General features: G+C 37.1%; 1 protein-coding gene across 1 annotated transcript in view; it reads right to left on the bottom strand.

Annotated features, from left to right (window-relative positions):
• GRIK2 (glutamate ionotropic receptor kainate type subunit 2) overlaps positions 1-18,580 on the bottom strand; it is a 424,643-nt gene that overhangs the window by 273,250 nt on the left and 132,813 nt on the right. The window contains exon 3 of the mRNA XM_026079986.1: positions 15,648-15,905. Within this exon, the coding sequence (XP_025935771.1) occupies positions 15,648-15,905 (258 nt within the window). The remainder of the gene's footprint in view (positions 1-15,647; positions 15,906-18,580) is intronic.

Genomic DNA, 18,580 nt, shown 5'->3' with positions numbered 1-18,580 from the left:
ATCTGTGGGATTTGAGAGTCTGGATGCTAGTCCAGATTTTTCAGATGTGGCTCACACTTTGAAAGAAAACTCTACCAAACGTAAAGCAAAAGCTGAATGTTTCCTTCCATACCGTAACTAGGAACTAGACATAGCCTACAGCTGGATCCGCTACCCTCATTTTTAATGGACCTGATAAAATACAGTATGTTTCTAATATTTGTGATGCATTATTTGTGTTAAGTGCAAAACTGTGGCGCAGGAGGTGCATTTCATTTCTCCTGCCAAAAAAAAAAAAAAAAAAAAAAAATTCCCTCAGTAAAAACCCTCTCATTAACCTGAGAAACAAAAACAGGCAGTCTTGTTACCTTTGCCTCTCCGTTACCCTTGGGTGAAGGTAAGGGAGCTGAGCCATGCTGGAGATCATTGCCTCTGACCGGCAGAAGCCACAGGCGCTGAGAAGAAGCAGGGGGCTGCCGAGGTGGCCGGCGCGGGAGCCCCCAACCAGCGCACACCAGCCGCAGCTGGTTCCAGCCGGTTCTAGGCGGCTCTGAGGCCAGTGTAACCAACAGTGGGGGAAGCAGGGGGGAGAGGGGAGAGGACAGGGAGCCCAAAGGAGGCTGAAAAATACTCGAAAAAGAAACCGGCTGGGTTGGCGACAGGCTTTTGCAGGAAGGTGGGAGGTGTAAGCCCCTGAAGGACTGTGGCCACGGGAGACCCAAGCCGGGGTGGGGACCTGCCCCCTCCCCCTGAAAGACTGCAGCCCAGAGTGACAGAAAAAAAAAAGTGGCATGCAAAGAAACAGAAAACTGTTAAGCAAAACACCTTCAGCTTCCTCTGTTCCTCATCACCGCACTGGAGAAATTTTGATGGATTGAGTGTAACTTGTGAATATACAAAAAGTATTTTCTTTTTCCTCTACAGCGGGGGAAGAGAGGCGTTTATGTAGGCAGGGGGGTTTTTGTCCTTCATACCAACATCAATGATCGAAATTTCATGGCGACTGGTAATTAGATAGAAGTCCCTGACTTGAAACAGTTTTGCCTGCAATATTGTCTGACCATTTTGAATAGTTTAATTTTTTCTGCCTTTTCTAGGTTAAATATTGAATAGCAGCTCATTATTTGTTACCTAAGAAAAATCAACGTACTGAAAAGGTGTATATGTAGCCAAAAAGAACAAGCTACTATATGTTATGGGTAGCACCTGGGGCCAAGTGTGGACAGTAATGGTTTCCTGACTGCTGGGGGGTCACCACTCTTCTCCTCTTCCCACCCCACCCGAACATCCTGGTTTCTGTAGGAAATAGGTGCACAAGCCAAAAAATATCCAGGGCATTAAAACACCACACAGTTAGGAAGTAACCAGGGGATCCACATATGATATAAATAGCTTCTGCCACAGGGGGTGGGGTTTCCTAGCATCTTTATAGAAGCAATCTGTACTTGAAGTTTCATTTTCTACAGTCAGTTATAGGACAAGGTACATTTAAGGCTTCCCTCACTAAAACTTGTGTCCTCCGCTTATCAAAATGACATCTAACTTGTTTAGTCTGTTTCTCATAGGCCTGAATACATTAGGTGATGCAAGACACAAAGTAATTCTTTGTTGCCTTACCTTTTCAGATGTTGCCAAAATTCCTTTTATCCATATTTTTACTTCTTCCTCATAGTGTTATAGCCTATTTGGATGACTGAGGCCCCCAAGACTCTAGGAGGACTGTTTCTTACTGTGTCCATGGGGCTGCCATCCACTGTCATCTATGGGGCTGCACTTTTACCTTTCTACCCTCCATGTATATGGATAAAAGGGCTAGACACAGGCTAGCTTTAGGTCAAAAAACATTGAGTATTTATACATTAACTATTTTTCTTAATTTTCTGAGTTACTGTAAGTCCCAAAGGAACTTTCTCTGCTATCATCTGTCATATGAATGAAATGGACAAGTTGGTTACTCAGGATCAGAGAAGCCAGCTATTACACACTGAGAAGTAAGTCTCTGGATTAGCAAGGGACAATTTCAAAAAAGCACTTCTTGTAGCTCTTTCTAATCAGAAAAAGAGGTAAAAAGCCTCCAATGAAGGGAAGAACAAACTAGGAGAACTACAAGGACAGTGAAGCTAAGGACAAAACAATTCATTTCTTCACCATGATTTTGAGGAGATATTTGTCAACACAGATTTCAGCCTGGAGCATTTTTAATATAACTTGATTTACAACATAAATTGAAATACAACCCTCAGATGAAATGCTGACTTCTTATTTTATTTCATTACAGGATCCCAGTGTGATAAAAAAGAAAGTGGTGTAGCCAAGCTCTTGAAAAATCTTTTACAACAGTATAGAAGCAAAATAACTGCTGCATTTTAGAAATGTACTTCCTGCAGTTTCTTTCACCAGGGACATCTTTTTCCTGTCCCTTTAAACTCTCAGTTCCTTCTTTTAGCAGCCACTGTGATAGAGTCTTATCTCTGAATGGCTGGGAAGAAGGCGGTGTGAGTAACTCTTTTCAGAAGCTGCCATCAATTCATCTTTAAGGAGAATCCTGAAGGAGCAGTTTGTGAGCTCTCCAGCTGGCAGCTTCCTCCAAAGAGATCAATCACATTACCTCTTCGACATGTTCARCTTCAACCAGTCCAGGAAGCAAGAGTCCCAAGTTTGTTTTAAAACCTGCGTCTCCAGCTCAGCAGTCTTGCAAGCCATTGCTATGCCACCTGGCCAGCTCATCAAACTATTTATCATTTCTGTTAATGCTGCCTTTGTGCTGCACAGGAAGAATGCAAGCAAATGCACTTTGCAATAGGCTGAACACATGAACCTTTTCCTGTACAAAAGAACACYAATTCTCTTTTCAAGGCTAATCCTATCTTCAAAATCTCACAAAATTCAAAAATAGCAATATATTTCCTTGTTGAGCTGTCAGAATAGCTTTTTTCTGTTTTCAGAAGGGTCTCTCCTCCCACACCTCTCAGTACCCTTCTCCTCCTTCCCCCCTCCCCCAGTTTTTCCACTTATATCTCAGAAGGATATCCTTGCATTTTGGACTTTGAAAAGCATATGGATAGGAAAGAAGAGTATGCCAGTTTATTGGGCATTGATAGCATGCTTCAAATCAGCCAGAACAGTTCATTGTTAAAGAATGATTCACAGATCTTGAACATCCTGAACAGATTACTCATAAATTCTCAGGAATAGTTCTATCTGCCTCATCCTCCACTTAAAAAATACCTCTAGTGAAGGATTAACTGAGAAAAAAAGAAAAAAAAATCAATCTTTGAGAAATTGCACCTGCTAACAGGACAACATGAACAGTGAGCTGCTCTGTGCTTCTTTGGTTATAATGGCATGATACAGAAACACCATTAAGAAAAGTGCAAAGAAGAAAATAGAAATTAAGGAAAGGACAGATTGATGGAGCATTCTCATGTATTCATATTTAGCTTTCTATTACATTAAGATCACTTTACTCAATTCTGGCAATGAAAAGCAGCCTTAAAATTGTCATCAGTTATATTTAAACCCACTTAAATATGGTACTGAAATGGTGCAAAGTGTCCTTAATAGAGAGTGTGCTTTAAGAAAGAAACCTTGAGATATTTAGTCCAGAAAAATTTATTTTCTTATTGTAAACACATTTAATCCAGCTCCTTGTTACCAGCTTTAGAGTCCAACATTTTAGCTTTTTTTTTTCTGTCTTGTAGTTGGAGCACAGGCATTAGACAATAATCAGAATGCTACATATATATATATATATCCCTGCATTAGAGATTTATGCCGCTTTCCATTTGCAATATTAAAAATACTCTGTAATTCAATGGAGGTGACATGAAGTTCAAAGCTCTCTCATTTATGCTGACATAAATATTTTTCTATTGTTCATCTTGATTCCTACCAGAAAAATGATAGCAGTACATCAGTAAAAAGAAGAAAGAAAAGTATCTGATTGCTTGCTTCAGTAGCTGTCTTGCCAAAGTAAATCCTATATAACAAGACCATTGTCAGTATAGCTGTTCTGTTTAGAATAATTTCAGCTTAAAATTTAAAAACTGGATTCATTAGGGCAAGCCTAGATACACTAGTCACCCATGACAGTAACAGTATTTGCCAGAATGAACTCTACAAGTGTCTTTGTATGCCAAAATTTCCCTCCAGGGGATGGAGGGGGTAAAAAAGAGTAGGTGTATAGAGGCTCTATAGCTCCCAACTACCTGTCCTTACCTCCTTATCAAAGCATACTTTATGATCTACTGCCCCTAAGTCTTCTTCAGAGATACAGAAGGACTCGTTTGTAAATCAGAACACCCTTAGACTATGTTGACATATTCACCCATATATTGGTGAATTAATTCCAGGCTTCACTGCCCTCATATATGGCACATGCAAACACATCTAAAGAAGGTACAGTGCTTCAAAAACAGCATTTAGTATGGATAGGAATAATCTGATCCTAAAGGGCTTGCTTGTTTTTTTGTGTTTGTTTTCAGAAAAATGTGTTTCTTCTGAGCATATCACTAACAAAAGTTTCAGTCACGTTGAAAAAACAGTTATGTGTCATCAAGTATGAAAGGCCAAAAAAAAACTATGTTACTTTCAACTGAATACATTTTCATCCTCTTGGGTGAAAGTCATGCCGGTAATCAGAGAATACTTTTCTGTTTAGCTAGCTAGCTCTCTCGTACTAGCATTTCTTTTTCCAAATCCACCTCTTCTTCGAGGGAGGTGATTCTCCCCCTCTACTCAGCCCTGGTGAGGCCACATCTGGAGTACTGTGTCCAGTTCTGGGCTCCCCAGTACAAGAGGCATGTGGCACTACTGGAGCAAGTCCAGCGAAGGGCTACAAAGATGATTAGGGGACTGGAACATCTCTCTTATGAGGAAAGACTGAGAGAGCTGGGCCTGTTTAGCCTAGAGAAGAGAAGGCTGAGAGGAGATCTTATCAATGTGTACAAGTATCTGAAGGGAGAGTGTCAAGAGGATGGGACCAGACAGTGGTGCCGAGCGACAGGACACGAGGCAATGGGCACAAACTGAAACACAGACAATTCCATCTGAACATGAGGAAATACTTTTTCACTGTGAGGGTGACAGAGTGCTGGAACAGGTTGCCCAGAGAGGTTGTGGAGTCTCCTTCCTTGGAGATATTCAAAACACGCCTGGATGCAATCCTTTGCAAAGTGCTCTAGGTGACCCTGCTTGAGCAGGGGGGTTGGACTAGATGATCTCCAGAGGTCCCTTCCAACCTCAGCGATTCTGTGATTCTGTGATTCTTCTGGTAGTGTTTATTGTCCAGACTGGGCTGAGACTAAATCTTCTTCTACAGGTACAAAACTTCAGAGAATCATGGTACTGATGCCAACAACCCACTTACTGACATAATTGTCTGCTGGGACAAGATTTCCAGGACTAAGAACTACGCCTCTCCCTTGCTTGCTCTCTCACTGTCCATAACTGTGACTATGATGCAGCCCCCCAGCATTCATCTTGCCCTCATGCTGACATGTTTTGGTGTGTGTTATTCTATATCATAGACAGCTGGATATTTATCAAGAATCAGATAATTTTGCGTGAGCTACAAAGCTCATTATTGAGAATGTTTTAGATGTCTATTTTCACATTAAAGGCATAACAGTTTCCTTCATTAAAAATAAACTAATTCAAAGGTAAAGTATATATGGGGGGAGAATGTCTTCGGTTCCAAAAATTGACCTGAGCTCTAAAGGTTAAGTGTTAAGGAGCTAATGCCTGATTTGCCCTCATATCTGCACTTTTGGGTTCAAGTCCATGCTCAGATACAGTAATTAGTGCCCTCTAGGCACATTAGGAGAAAAAGTCCAGTCCCCAAACCTTGGGTGACACTTACTTCCTACATGGGCAAGGTGGACCTGATTAAGACCATTAGCACCAGCAATCTTTTCTGTCTTTGGTCAATGTCATCTCAAACAAACAGAGGCTACTGTGTTGGAGAACATAGCATCAGCTGTAATCCTAAAAGTGATATAAGTATATGAAGCCAGGTTGGTGAACTTTTCTTTTACTCCCTGACCTGCACTTCCACAAAGTGATGCTAATGTAACCAGTGGTGGACTTCAGGAGGTCTTAGAGCACAGCAGCTCTAGTTTTTCTTAGTCTGCACTCATTGCAGATACTGAGAAATACTGCAATCATGGGAAAATGCTCATTTCTAAAACTAAAAAAAAAAGGCAGAACTATATGTTTTAACTGGGGGGGGGGGTGTTGTGTGTATGTATGTGAGATACAAACATCATTATTATGAGAGATCTAAAAGTGTCTAGTCTAGACTAAAGACTACTTTCTTTTAGACTGAAAAACAAGTTTCCCTTTTGGAACAGAATTGCTCAATACAAAAAAGCAGCAGTACTTAAAATAACAATCAGAATTAATATCAAAGTTGAGACTACTAAGAACCCATTGACAGGAGATTAGCCTTAGGGTTGAAATCATTGAATGAGAAAAACAGGGATATGGGTTTAGCTCCAGGCAGTCAGATTTCCAGATATCCACAGTGATATTGTGCATATCACTTAATTTTTGTGCCTTGAGTCTCAGCATCTGAATATTAAATCCATTTTACTTTATAGCTGTTTCAACATAACCAGATGGAATTGAAGTGCATCTGTTTTATTGTTTTCCTTAAATATGTAAGTGAGCACATGTCAGAGCACRCATGTGCCCCTGTTTTGTAGTTAGTTTCAAATAGCCAACCCCAGTTCAGCCAATTCCCATGTTCAATTCTGTTCTAATAATGACTTTCTGCACTACAGTGAAAAAAACCCTCTACCCCATCCCACACAGTTCCACAAGAGGGAATCAATGCACTGTACAAGTTCAGAAAAGACCTCAAGTTCATGGAAAGATTTTGGTCTTTAAGGTCATCATGAGAAAACGAAGAAAATGAGTTTGTTTGTAGCCCCTGAATACATACAAGCTGCAGCACACAGCAGCTACAAAAAAAACAGAACCATCCATTCCTTCCCTCATGTCTATACTTAAAGTGTGAAAATAAGCAACAAATAATTTAATATAATTGAAGAAAACATTGCTAAACATTAAGCCTTCTGTATAAGAATTGTCATGTTTTTCTGGTCTCCAACAACACGTGACATCCCTTTACATATGTGTCTCTGACTATTATGATAAGCATGATTTGAAATATTGATGTTATTCAGTTTTGTGGTTATCAGGTAAAAGCGTTCTGAAAGCTTTAGCTTTAATTCAGAGTGTGATGGTGATGACAGCAATGACAATTAATGTCCTGTGCATTTCAAAAAAAATTCTTGGACCTAATTTAATGGGGGGAAGTATGATCTCTGAAGTGACTGCCATCTATGAGCAATGTAGCTTAATGAGGATAAAGAGCAAAAAGTGATCTACAATAGTAAAAGGAAAAAAATGGCTTTTGTCAAAGCTGTCAGAATCAATGTAAAAAAGCAGTAGAAGAAGTTTAACAATTTCCAACCATATCATAGAAGTATCACTATTGTACCAAACTACAACACATTATGTTAGAAATAATATTTACTAGAGATCTGAGTAGACTTGGTTGGAAAAGAAGCATAAGTGAACATTTTAAACTGGAATTTCAGCTAGGTAAATAACATTGAATACACACATTTATTCTTGGAAACAAAAGCAGTTAATTTTTTGTTACAAAAGTTGATAAGAGCAAGAGAGAGTGTGTGTGAGCAAAGAAAAATCTGGAAAGGAAGATAGGAATATTTGATCTAAGACTGAGAGTGATTCACACAGTGCTTGATGTTTCAAGCATATTTCACAACCTTCCTCCAACCAGAGGACAAAATATCTAATACTGAAGTAGAAGTGTGGTACATTTGCCTAATTCTGAGTTGTTTAAATTTATGTACATGCAAGATATGATACTGATTATGTTTCCATTTTCATTTTTTATTAAATTGTTTTGTCTTTGACATCTTTTCCTATTTGAAAATAAGTGAATAAGAAGTACCAGGCTTCATGCAAGAAAGTAAGAATTATTTTGATCAGTTCCCTGGCCATTTTTCTATAAGACTTAAATTCTTAAGCCTATATGAAGCCACAAAAACAAAACAATTTAAAATACTCTCTGGAGTATATTCACTTACAATCCAATAATTTCTGAAAATATTATCTCCACTTTTGCTCTCTAGTCTTCTAGAAAAATTCTGTAAAGTACTTGGATTTATTTCATTTTTCTTTTAACTGTATAGTCTTCTTTTTATAACAAGACAAACACTGTATCTTGTTCAAATAAGTCCAAATTCAATTTTGGGCAAAAGCAGGGGGAGCCTCTGGTATGTTTCCCTAAAAGATAGGCTGGACTTATGCATTGTGTGTTTAATTTGATACCATTTAATTTTCTTTTCAAACACTTAATTAATTTTAATCTCTATAGAATTATTCTCAAAGTAGTACTAAAGGTTGATTTACCAATAAAAGAATAACTGAATTTAACCTTTTTGTCTTCAGACTGCTAGTTAAAAAAAAAAATTCTTTACCTCTATAACCTAAAACATTTAAAAACTTTGAAAGTGAAATATTAACTTCTCAAAATCTTCCTTACCTCTAGCACTTTTATATAACATACACCAGCAAAATATTTTTAAGCTTTACAGAACAAATGATACAATAACTTTCTTAGAAAAGAAATACGCCAAACTAAGTAATCAGCTACATCCAAATACAGTAATTAGGTTTAGCACATAATTACTAATTGTATTTTCACTTGGAATTACTGTGCATAGCACTTGAAACACTCTGTACTTAAAAGATACTGTGCAATATGTAATCAGTCTGGAAATACTTCTTCATTCTCTAAAAACAAATGAAAGTTATTTGTGATATTAAATTATTATAGTTCTGCCAAAATCTAAGTTTATTAGGAGGGACTAAGAACCCTTTGTCCTCAATGAGAAGATTCCATTAAAATGTTGATGTCTTCACAGTTGCAATCGCAGTCCCTGTCTGACTAAAGGATTGAACAGATGTGGAGCAGAATCGCATGCTGTACCAGCTGATACTCTTGGGGAGCCTCAAGTCTGCTTTGTTCCCCTAGGCAAATCTATCTATTAGATATTCACTGATTCCATTAAAAAAATACAGAATAGATAACTATTGAACTTACAATACATAAATTGAAATGCACAAAAATAATGTTTTATTTTAGTGTGCTGTGCTAAGCTATCCCATCCTCCTCTAAATCTTTCATAAGGATATACAGGTCTACTTATTCCAGACAGCATACCCATCTCAACCCTTCAAAAGAAATCAGTCTTGCAGATTCTGCACCTGCTTGCTAGACCTAGAATAAATGCTAGCGAAAATTGCACAAGACCAAAGAGTATATATCTACAAAAATCTATACAGATATAATTTCCATCTCACTGACATCTGATATAAATTGAATCTCAGAAAACACTATCTTTGGCATCACTTAATAATAACTTATAGTATACTATTTCTGCATATTCAATAGCGTCAGGGGAGTAAATACAGCAATGGTAGGAAATAGTCCTGCTAGCGATCTTAAGAGGTCACTTTGGCCTGTATTTGCTGTGTTGTCTAGGAAAAGTAGTATGAAAACTTTGCTACTCAAAAAGAAAAAAACCTCTGTTTTGTTTTGTTTTTTTTCTTAAACTTTGGTATTATTTAAGAAATTGTCAACTGACCTGAATCTTCTTTGCTTTAGACTTGCTTTCCAACTAATTCCATTGCCAGAAATTCCAGTCTTAATGACAGCCACTTCCTTGAATTCTATTAAGTATATTTTGCTGTTTTGCCCTTCCACAATAACACATCATTATTTACCATTCCCATACATTGCTTCACTATCAGGAATAACACAAGAAGCTCTCATAGATTGGCATTCAGTATTTTCAGCATTAAAAAAAAAGTCAACATATATTCTAAGGACTTACAATGTCTTTCTAAGAACATTGTAAGAACTGTGTTCTTTCTGTACTTCTTTCTCAGCGAACACCTAATTTAAGATATATGTTGGTATCAAACTCTTGGCTTTAGATAATTTTGCTAGATTATTCTAAAGAGGAGGAGGGGAAGAAAAAGCTTACTTCACCTAATTTTCATGGTTAGTGGTTTGTTATGGATCTTGATCCACAGCAATGCAATTACAGTGACAATACTCCACCTTTTTTTTATTTTAAAATAATTACACCATTGCTCCCAAAAGATGTCTCCTACCATACTGTGGACCATTGACCATGTGCCCCAGATTATCTTGATGCAAGACAGCATCTCTCCCCCTTTTCCTCTACTATTTCTTTTTGAATAAATGTTATCCTTCTATATCAAACTTTCAATCCTGAAATATATTCTACTGTATGCATGCCATGTCAGTTTATAGGTTTGTACTGTGGATCAGCAAGACTGAAGTCTTGCCTCCTGGACTCTGGTGAAATCTGCTGTTACTGAATATTTAACAAATAATGCAGCACTCTCAAATTATTTCACTCTTTTTTTTCCCATTCTGCTATAGACCCATTCTGAATAGACCCTAGTTATGCCGACATGTTTATAAAGGAGTACAGCTTTTCACATAAATTTACRTGTTACTCAATTCATTTACAGAAAAACAGAGAGATGAGCAGCCCTTTTCAGACCATTTCATTTTCTGTCCTTTCTCTCCAGCCTACCTTTTCTCTAAAGTTTCTTAAAAACCTTTTCTCATCTTTAGAGTACACTGCATATATTCTGCTTAAAATTTCTTCCTGAGCCAAGTTTTACCTTTAGTTCAATTACAAGCTTTTTTTCTTAATGTTTCAGTAATGCTAGCCATCTGCTGTCACACACACCCCCTCCATTTTTCCCCAAGACAGGCAATTTCCCTGAGTCTAAAGTTACAATAACTGCAAAGGTAAGTGGCTGTCCTCTTTTATTGCAGAACCTTATCTTCAGAAATAAGATAATATAAACTTTAATACTTTCACAAGGAAGAAATTCTAGTTTTATTTACAAATCAATGCTATACACACACACACACACACTATTGTCAAAGTATCAATAACATGACATCTTTCTCTTTCCTTCATTTAAATTTAACCACATGGTTCAATACTAAAAACCAACACAAAACATTTTTATTCTTGAAGTCGGTTTTTTTCCAGCTTTTAGTTTGGCTTCTGTTCATAGATGCAACAGATTTTTGGTGTTTATACTCATTCACCCAAGACCACAACAAATGTTAATTAAGAAAAAATACCCAGAACTCTGTTTATATCAACCTGATCTACATAAAGCATTAGTTGCCACTGCAAATATGTAATTTAAATGTGCTGGCATCTAACAGCTTGTGTATACCTTGCTGCAGAATTCTGGGATTCACAAACTTACATTTAGAATTGATGTAATCTGCTTTCTGTAGCATAAAGATTAGAATATGTACTTGAAATTTTAATATTTTGAATAAGCTAAGTTACTGTTTTGAGAGCAATTAAACCTATTAGGACATGCATCTGTTGAACATGCTGCCATTTTTCCCCTTTTCTTCAAAGGACTAAATTAGTATCCATGGACAGTTTAGCRATAATTAATTAACAAAGAGACCATAAGTTGTTTTAAGGAAAAAAAAAAAGTCTCACAGTTTCCTAATGGGAAATTCCAATTGAAAAAAACATATTTTTGCAGTTTAGAATGACAGCAGAAAACAATACTAGGTTTTCAAATTAGCCAGAGAAGTGTTCAAGAGCCTGATGCCAATTTTTAGGCTGTGCAACAGATGGACCACATGAAAAAAGTCTCATGAACATGAAAACAAAGGGAGAAACAAAATCACAGAMGGAAGCAGGATCTAGCTATTATTTAAAGCAAAAAAGTCAGGTGGAGGCATATTGACAAAAACAGATTCACAGATAATGTAATCACAACCTTTTTCTTCTGTGAAAAAACAGGCTAATCAACCTACTCTCATAATGCCTTTCTACTATCAGAGGATACACGAAAAGAGAGTGATTACCACCCAGCAGTTAGGGGTCTTGTCAACCGTTGGAAAAATCTGGATTCAAGTCCAGACTTCCCTTCTGTTCTGAAGAAAGTCTGTTTTGCACATCCCATCACATGGATGTTTTGAAGGTAGCTACACTAAGGATTAAAAGGCACACAAACATTATGATGGTAGATTGCATCTGCCCTTGCCTGGAGTGCCTGACATAGCATCAGGAATATGCTCTGTTACCTGTTAGACTCGCGTATCTGGCATAAGGGCAAGGGGGCATACATGCAATAAGGCTCCATGGTGCTATCTAGAGGCAGTGAAAGTGCGCACTTGAAGTATCAGTCTCCAATGCATTCCTGGGAATGAAACTGGAATCATATGGGCTCTTACTGACTACGGGGTGTCAAATAACCACATAGCTCTTTCCTTTTCTGTATCCTCAAAAAGAAGTATCCCATACTGAATGAATAAAGACTATGGACATTGCTGTTATTAGAATGCTTTGGGGTGGGTGGAGTATCTTTGCATTTAGCAGGGGAGTAAAACTTTAAGAATTGTCCAATGATTTCATCAAATTTGAGTCCTAATAACTAAGATACTCAGACTTAAAATAATAATAATAATAATAATAATAAAATTCCTACTTTCTCCAAGAACAAACCCACAATCTTCTAGTATTTGGGGGTATGGGCAACTTCCTAGGCTTGATTTAATTTATCTTGAGAAGAATCCAGACACAGTTTATGCATGTTTTCCACTTTTTTCTGCCTTCTATAAGAAAAGTATCATTTCCACCTGTATTCATGTTTATAAAGTAATAATAGGAATACATAAAGTAAATTTGTCAAAAAATAAGAATCAATTTTAATAACAAAAAATTGAGCAATGTAACTGCCATAGCAGCATATTATTATTGTCACGACAAGGGTCCTTTCTGGAATTGTCCATTGAGGAGAAGAAATCCATAACACAGTGATTGTCATTAAATAGGGCAGGCATTATCATCCTAAACTGCTTTTCAATGAAGGAGAGAAAAGAATGTGCGTGAGTAAAAGAGAAGCAAAGGAAGGGGAAATAAGATGGATATGTGTCTTGCATTAAGGAATCATTAGCCAAATTGAAGAAAGAGAGATGTATGCAGTGATAAATCTTTTGTTTTCATTGCCTTAATTTTAATGGATTTGAAATAAAGTCTGAAATGGCATAAGGAGTCTTATAATACTTAGTTTCAAACTATTAGCTTAAACTAGCACATTCAGCTTCAACCTTAGGTTCACGACTAAATATTTGTCTTACCCCGTGGCTGGGGGTGACCTCTTCCTCAGATAAAGTAACTGCTTCCTTTCAAAAGCTTTTTTTTTTTTTTTCTCCTCTCCTGCTCCAAAAAAACAGCTTGCAGCTGAGCTATAACAAGATTTAAACTTGACTTTTTTAAGACTGACAGTTTCTCATAGCTAAGAGTTGTTCCCATATGTACTTCAAAGACAAGAGATGCCGTGGACTTCCCAGCAGCGTGTCCTGCTTTTGAAGTCTTTGAAGTATCCATAGGAGATGCTCCTAACAAAGAGAAACTGGCAGTCTTTAAAAAGTAGACTTTAAATTTACTTACAGCAAATGCCACAAAAAAGGGGAAGGGTTCCTTTTTAAAACTGATTCTTTTTTTTTGCTGTCTCCTCAGAGAGCAATAGATTTCAAGAAAGACGATGTTGTAGCAGGGATTACTATTTATCAGTGGGAACAGTCAGTATCATGCTATGAAGAGTCTGGCAACTCTAAAAAGAAATATAAAGTAAGAAAATATTTCCAGAAATAATACTTTATGCTTATTAAAAATCTGAATTCATGAGTTTCCTTATTCATTTCGGGCTTTCAAAGTCCAGCCTCCCACATTTAAAAGAACTCATGCTCATTTTTGTCTTAAATGTTTACAGAAGTCACTGGCAAAAAAATACTGTCTGTAGATTACAGTATATGCAAAAAAAACTTAATCTCCATCTTCATTCGTACTTACATCCCCATTTTCACAATGCTCTTTACAAGAAGATTAGATCTAGCAATGACTGTTCAACATCTTCCTTTCAGAAAAGATGGAGTTTGAAATAGGCTATTAAACCAGAAAACATTTTGGGGGGGTTAATTTTTTTGTGGAAGGGGAGATACTTACTTTAAAATATTGAGTATGCTAGTTTCAAAATCTTAAAACACATCACTGTTTCTAACTGAATTGCTGTTTTAAAGTGTAAGCTGGTTGTAGTAAATATATACATACGTAGATATAGTCCCTCAATGATTTAAATCAAAGTGAAATATTTCAAGCTTATGTAAACCTAATTATAGAACTGTTTCATTTAACTACAAATTACTTTTTCAATCTCCATTTCATTAAAATTTGAGATTTTTTTACTTCCTGTCATATTTCAGAACAAGAAAAAATACAAAAATCTCAAGAAAATTTTAATAAACAAAATAGGTATTTCTTGCCTTAAAAAGTTTAATTGTCTTATACCTTTAACAAAGTCAGCCAACAAGCTTTTAGAAAGACATCCTCTAAACTTCGGTGACTTTTTTTTTTTTTAATGCATGAGAAAGGAAAGGAGTTACGAATAGTTTTATGCATTGCCATCTCKGACTGTCCCTTTCTCACCATTTATTAGGTAAACATACATCTTATTTGAACTTAGATGGTAAGTAGGCATTATGTCCTGCTGTAACTGCTCTCTATCTTGCAGAGTTAGAGGCTTGTTACAGGTAGCCTCACCAACAAGTACTGATTATTTCTTAAATTTATTTTTGTATTTCAGGTTTAGATAGGTAGCAGTGTTGCATAACAATGGTATCAACAAACGTCCAGTTCGCTGAACTTTGAGGCTCAGTGTGCTTTCTTCTTGCCAATGACAGTTTAAGAGGCATGAATGAAGTTAGTAACATTTCAGAAAAGGTTAAATATCTCATTTGGCTAAGTAGCTTCCTTGTATCTTCCAACACAGTCCAATTTTCCTCTTACCGGCTCTTGGTTCTGACCTCCGCTAGACAGACCTCACACAAGAGTTAATTTTTTCAAGCCTCTTTGAAAGATGTCACTGTCAGGGCAAAACAGAAGTTTTGGGGTGAAATAGGGTAAAGGAGACAAACTGGTATATTTCTGCTGGGAAGTCTGGAGTTCGTTATTAACTAATGTGAATTATCTGAAAAACAAGCCTCCAAACTTCCTTTGCTTTCAACTCCTACCAACCAAAACACAGGACTCCTTCTGCAAATCCCTCTGCAAAAACAGTAGACACCGAAATTCCAGATGAATATAGCAAATGCAGCTTTTACTTACCTTGTTTCTAGCTTAGCTAAAGCCAGAAGCAGGAATATAATTTAGCTGTACTATTTGAGGTGGTGTACTAGTACCTCTTTCATGTTACCAATACTTCAAAATTTAAGTTTTAAATAAAACTGACATAGCTGTTTGCAACTGCAGAGAACACAGAGCACAACTGATTTATTGACAGCTGAAACCTCAAACACACAGAATTCAGCAAATGAAGCATACGTATAGGAATATTTATGCTAATAAATCCACAGTACTTATTATACTCTACTTTGCCAATAGAACTTCTTGTGGTTTAGTTAAGAGTTTTTAAAGCTATATTGTAGTTAGACCCCCACACACCTCTTTGTGAATATATCTGCACACAGCCCAACGCTTTAGCCTTACCAGTGCTGTCATCATAAACAACAGTGACTGTTTTCCACTTGAAGAACTGCACAAGGTCAAGGATGGCACGGCTGAGCGAAGAGAAATCTGGATAGAGGCTGACATAGAAGGAGTCCTTGTTGTCTGACACCTGATGTTTCCAGCGGGTCTGGATATGCGGAACGCCCAAAGCGTTGCAGATAGACTGCACCGCATTAGCTGAGGAGCTGTGAGACGGTCCAAAGATGGCAGCCACCCCAAGGGATAGCTGATCACAGGCTGAAGAGGAGACAGAAGTCTGTCAGTGATGAGAGGAAAGAAGGCAGCATGCCAAAAGGTATTGCACAATTCATGTTAATTAAAAGGCACTCCAAGAAATACAACTTTATTGCAGAGAGAGCTCCTTTCCTGTTCAAGTTTAACACTTTCATTTATACAGATTTCAACTCCAGAATAAATTTCTAAGCTTTCACTGTGAGCTGATGAATAGCAGCGCTTAACATCTAAATAGCACTCAGCTATGAACTCCATTGTCAGTGGAAGTCAAAGGCCAGCAGTTCTGTATGTTTTAAAAAATACTGACAAGATGTGAGATTTATGCTCCACTGTGTCTTACATTTGGAGAAGGGCGATATGGGACAGTATCCTAAGCTAGGTTGTTTAAGCATTAACTTCTTCCTCAGTCCAGCAACACTATCTTTACCAAGAACCTAATTACTCAGAAATTGTGCATGTTAAGTGGATTTAATTCTAGCCAAGTATCAAGCAGATGTTAAATTTCATTGAAATGGACATTTGGATTTCTATATCTGAATAGCATATACATTGACTAGCAGAATGTAGAGGCCAAGATTCTCCCTAAAAGAAAATGAAACTGCTCTCTGCCAATGAACAAATTCAGTGTGCATTGTTAAACACTGGAAATACTCTGTTTTGCTACATCTATACTAATAAATAAAACTGGCCCTGAAAGTCACTGACATGATACTGCTGCATGCAAGTGGCTTAGCTCTCCTCTTTCCAGTACAGGGTACTAGAAACAATCTCTAGAAACCACAGTATGCTCGGGCACTACCTGGGAGAATATTAGTTGACAGGTGCCAAAAACAGGCAAGAAAATTAGGCAGCAGAGATGACCGCAGGCCAGGTTTCAGCCCATGCCTGCTCCTGTTTAGATCACTACTATATATATATAACCTTTGTGAGTATGCAGTTCAGAAACACAACAGGATGTCTTTCAAGATAACATGTAACTTGGTAGAGAGAAGTTACGGAAAGTGTCTCCATAATCCAGTCTGGATGTGTGCATTGATATGAGGTTCGATTAACTAATATTGTTATAACACCGCCTATGTCCCTCACAACTGAGGAAACAAGCAGTAGAAATATATCTTGCTGCATTACTTTCCTCAGCAAGTCAAAAATAATTATTTTATTGTCCATATCGACCTTTTCTAACATGATGGAAATGCTGCTATGCCTTTCAAGTGCATTCTGGAAACTATGCTGGCACACCCTTTTATCCCTGCATAGCCCAAGGGATTTAAATTAACTTCTTATGTATGCACAGGATCCCTGTTGCATTACTGAGTGTCAGATCAGGGCCTAAGTTACTGGCTTGATAAAAAAAAWATATATATATATATATATATATATGCTAATATTGCCCTTCCTAAGAGTAATCAACAAGCTTTATGCAAATGTCAGTAAATGGGATCACTAACAACAGCGATAGCTACCAGATGGCTTTTCAATGGGCTTTTTTTTCCATTTCTGAGATTTGAATAATGCAATGCTTTCACACGTGATTTAATATGGCACTGCTCTATAAGAAGCATACCAGTTTTTCTAATGCACTGAGGGATATTTTGTTTGCATTTACGTTATTCTTCACTGAAACAGTAACTTGGGAATACTATTGTCTTGCCTTCAGGTTGTTCTTTTGTACCATACCTTTGAAAATCCTTTAATATTTCATCTGTATTCAACTTCAAGAGTATGTGTTACTAAGAGGTCTAAACAGACTATTTCTGATGCAGTGCCTGCCTGCTCACTAATGGACATAATCATGAACAACAAAATGAGTCAAATGCTTAAACCTCATTGTTAAAACCCTGCTTTGGAGCCATCATAATAAAATGAACCATTTTATGTTAACCTTTAGCCTTTGATTCCTTACTAAAGAACCTATCAGCACAAATGTAGTTGGCTGTATTGTGAATTGATGAAGCAAAAACCTATTAGCACTGGAAGATTACACAGATTTTGATATAGCCCCATTAGTTACACATAAAGAGTGCATTCTCATCCCAAGAAGCAAATGGGAATAATGAATATATCCAATCTATTGTTATTCATATGTCATCATTCTAACTTCTGCTATTCTATTCTATCAAGGATTAGCAACATAACAATAGTAGGTCTAGCTTGCACCTTCAGGCAAACCTGAAGTAAGGGCTACCTATAATAGTGTTGTCTCAGGAAAAGCTTGAAGAATTACAGGTTACAGAACAAATTTCTCCATTCCCTATTTCGTCCTTCGGAAATGGAGAGAAATAGCATTCCATTGCAGTGCCTTGCAAAGAGGGACTGCTACCCTCGTCCCATCAAATTTCTCAGGAGACTAGGTGCAGGGGGTAGGAAGAAGCTGAATTTGGAAGACAGGGAGGAAAGGGTCGTAATTAAGGATCAGTCCATTCCCTGTTGGCTGAGATGGAAAGGAAAGAGTAGTCTCTCAGAACCTGCTTTACTCCATCATCCAGAACAGCAGAATAATAACTCAAAAATAGCTCAGAAAGAAACCATCTTGTTAGGCATAAAAAATCTAGTCCATAATATTTTTCATAAATCAAAACATCTTACAATTATAAAAATGTGCACATTTCTATATAAATATAGTTACTATTTTCATGCCTATTATCAACATCCTTATGTTGGAATGATTTCTTTAGCAA

The sequence above is a fragment of the Apteryx rowi genome, unplaced genomic scaffold, assembly GCF_003343035.1.
Source record: "Apteryx rowi isolate R43461 unplaced genomic scaffold, aptRow1 scaffold_507, whole genome shotgun sequence".
Classification (NCBI taxonomy): Eukaryota; Metazoa; Chordata; class Aves; order Apterygiformes; family Apterygidae; genus Apteryx; species Apteryx rowi.
The sequence above is the reverse complement of the archived record's forward strand: the minus strand, read 5'-3'. Positions and strand labels throughout refer to the sequence as shown.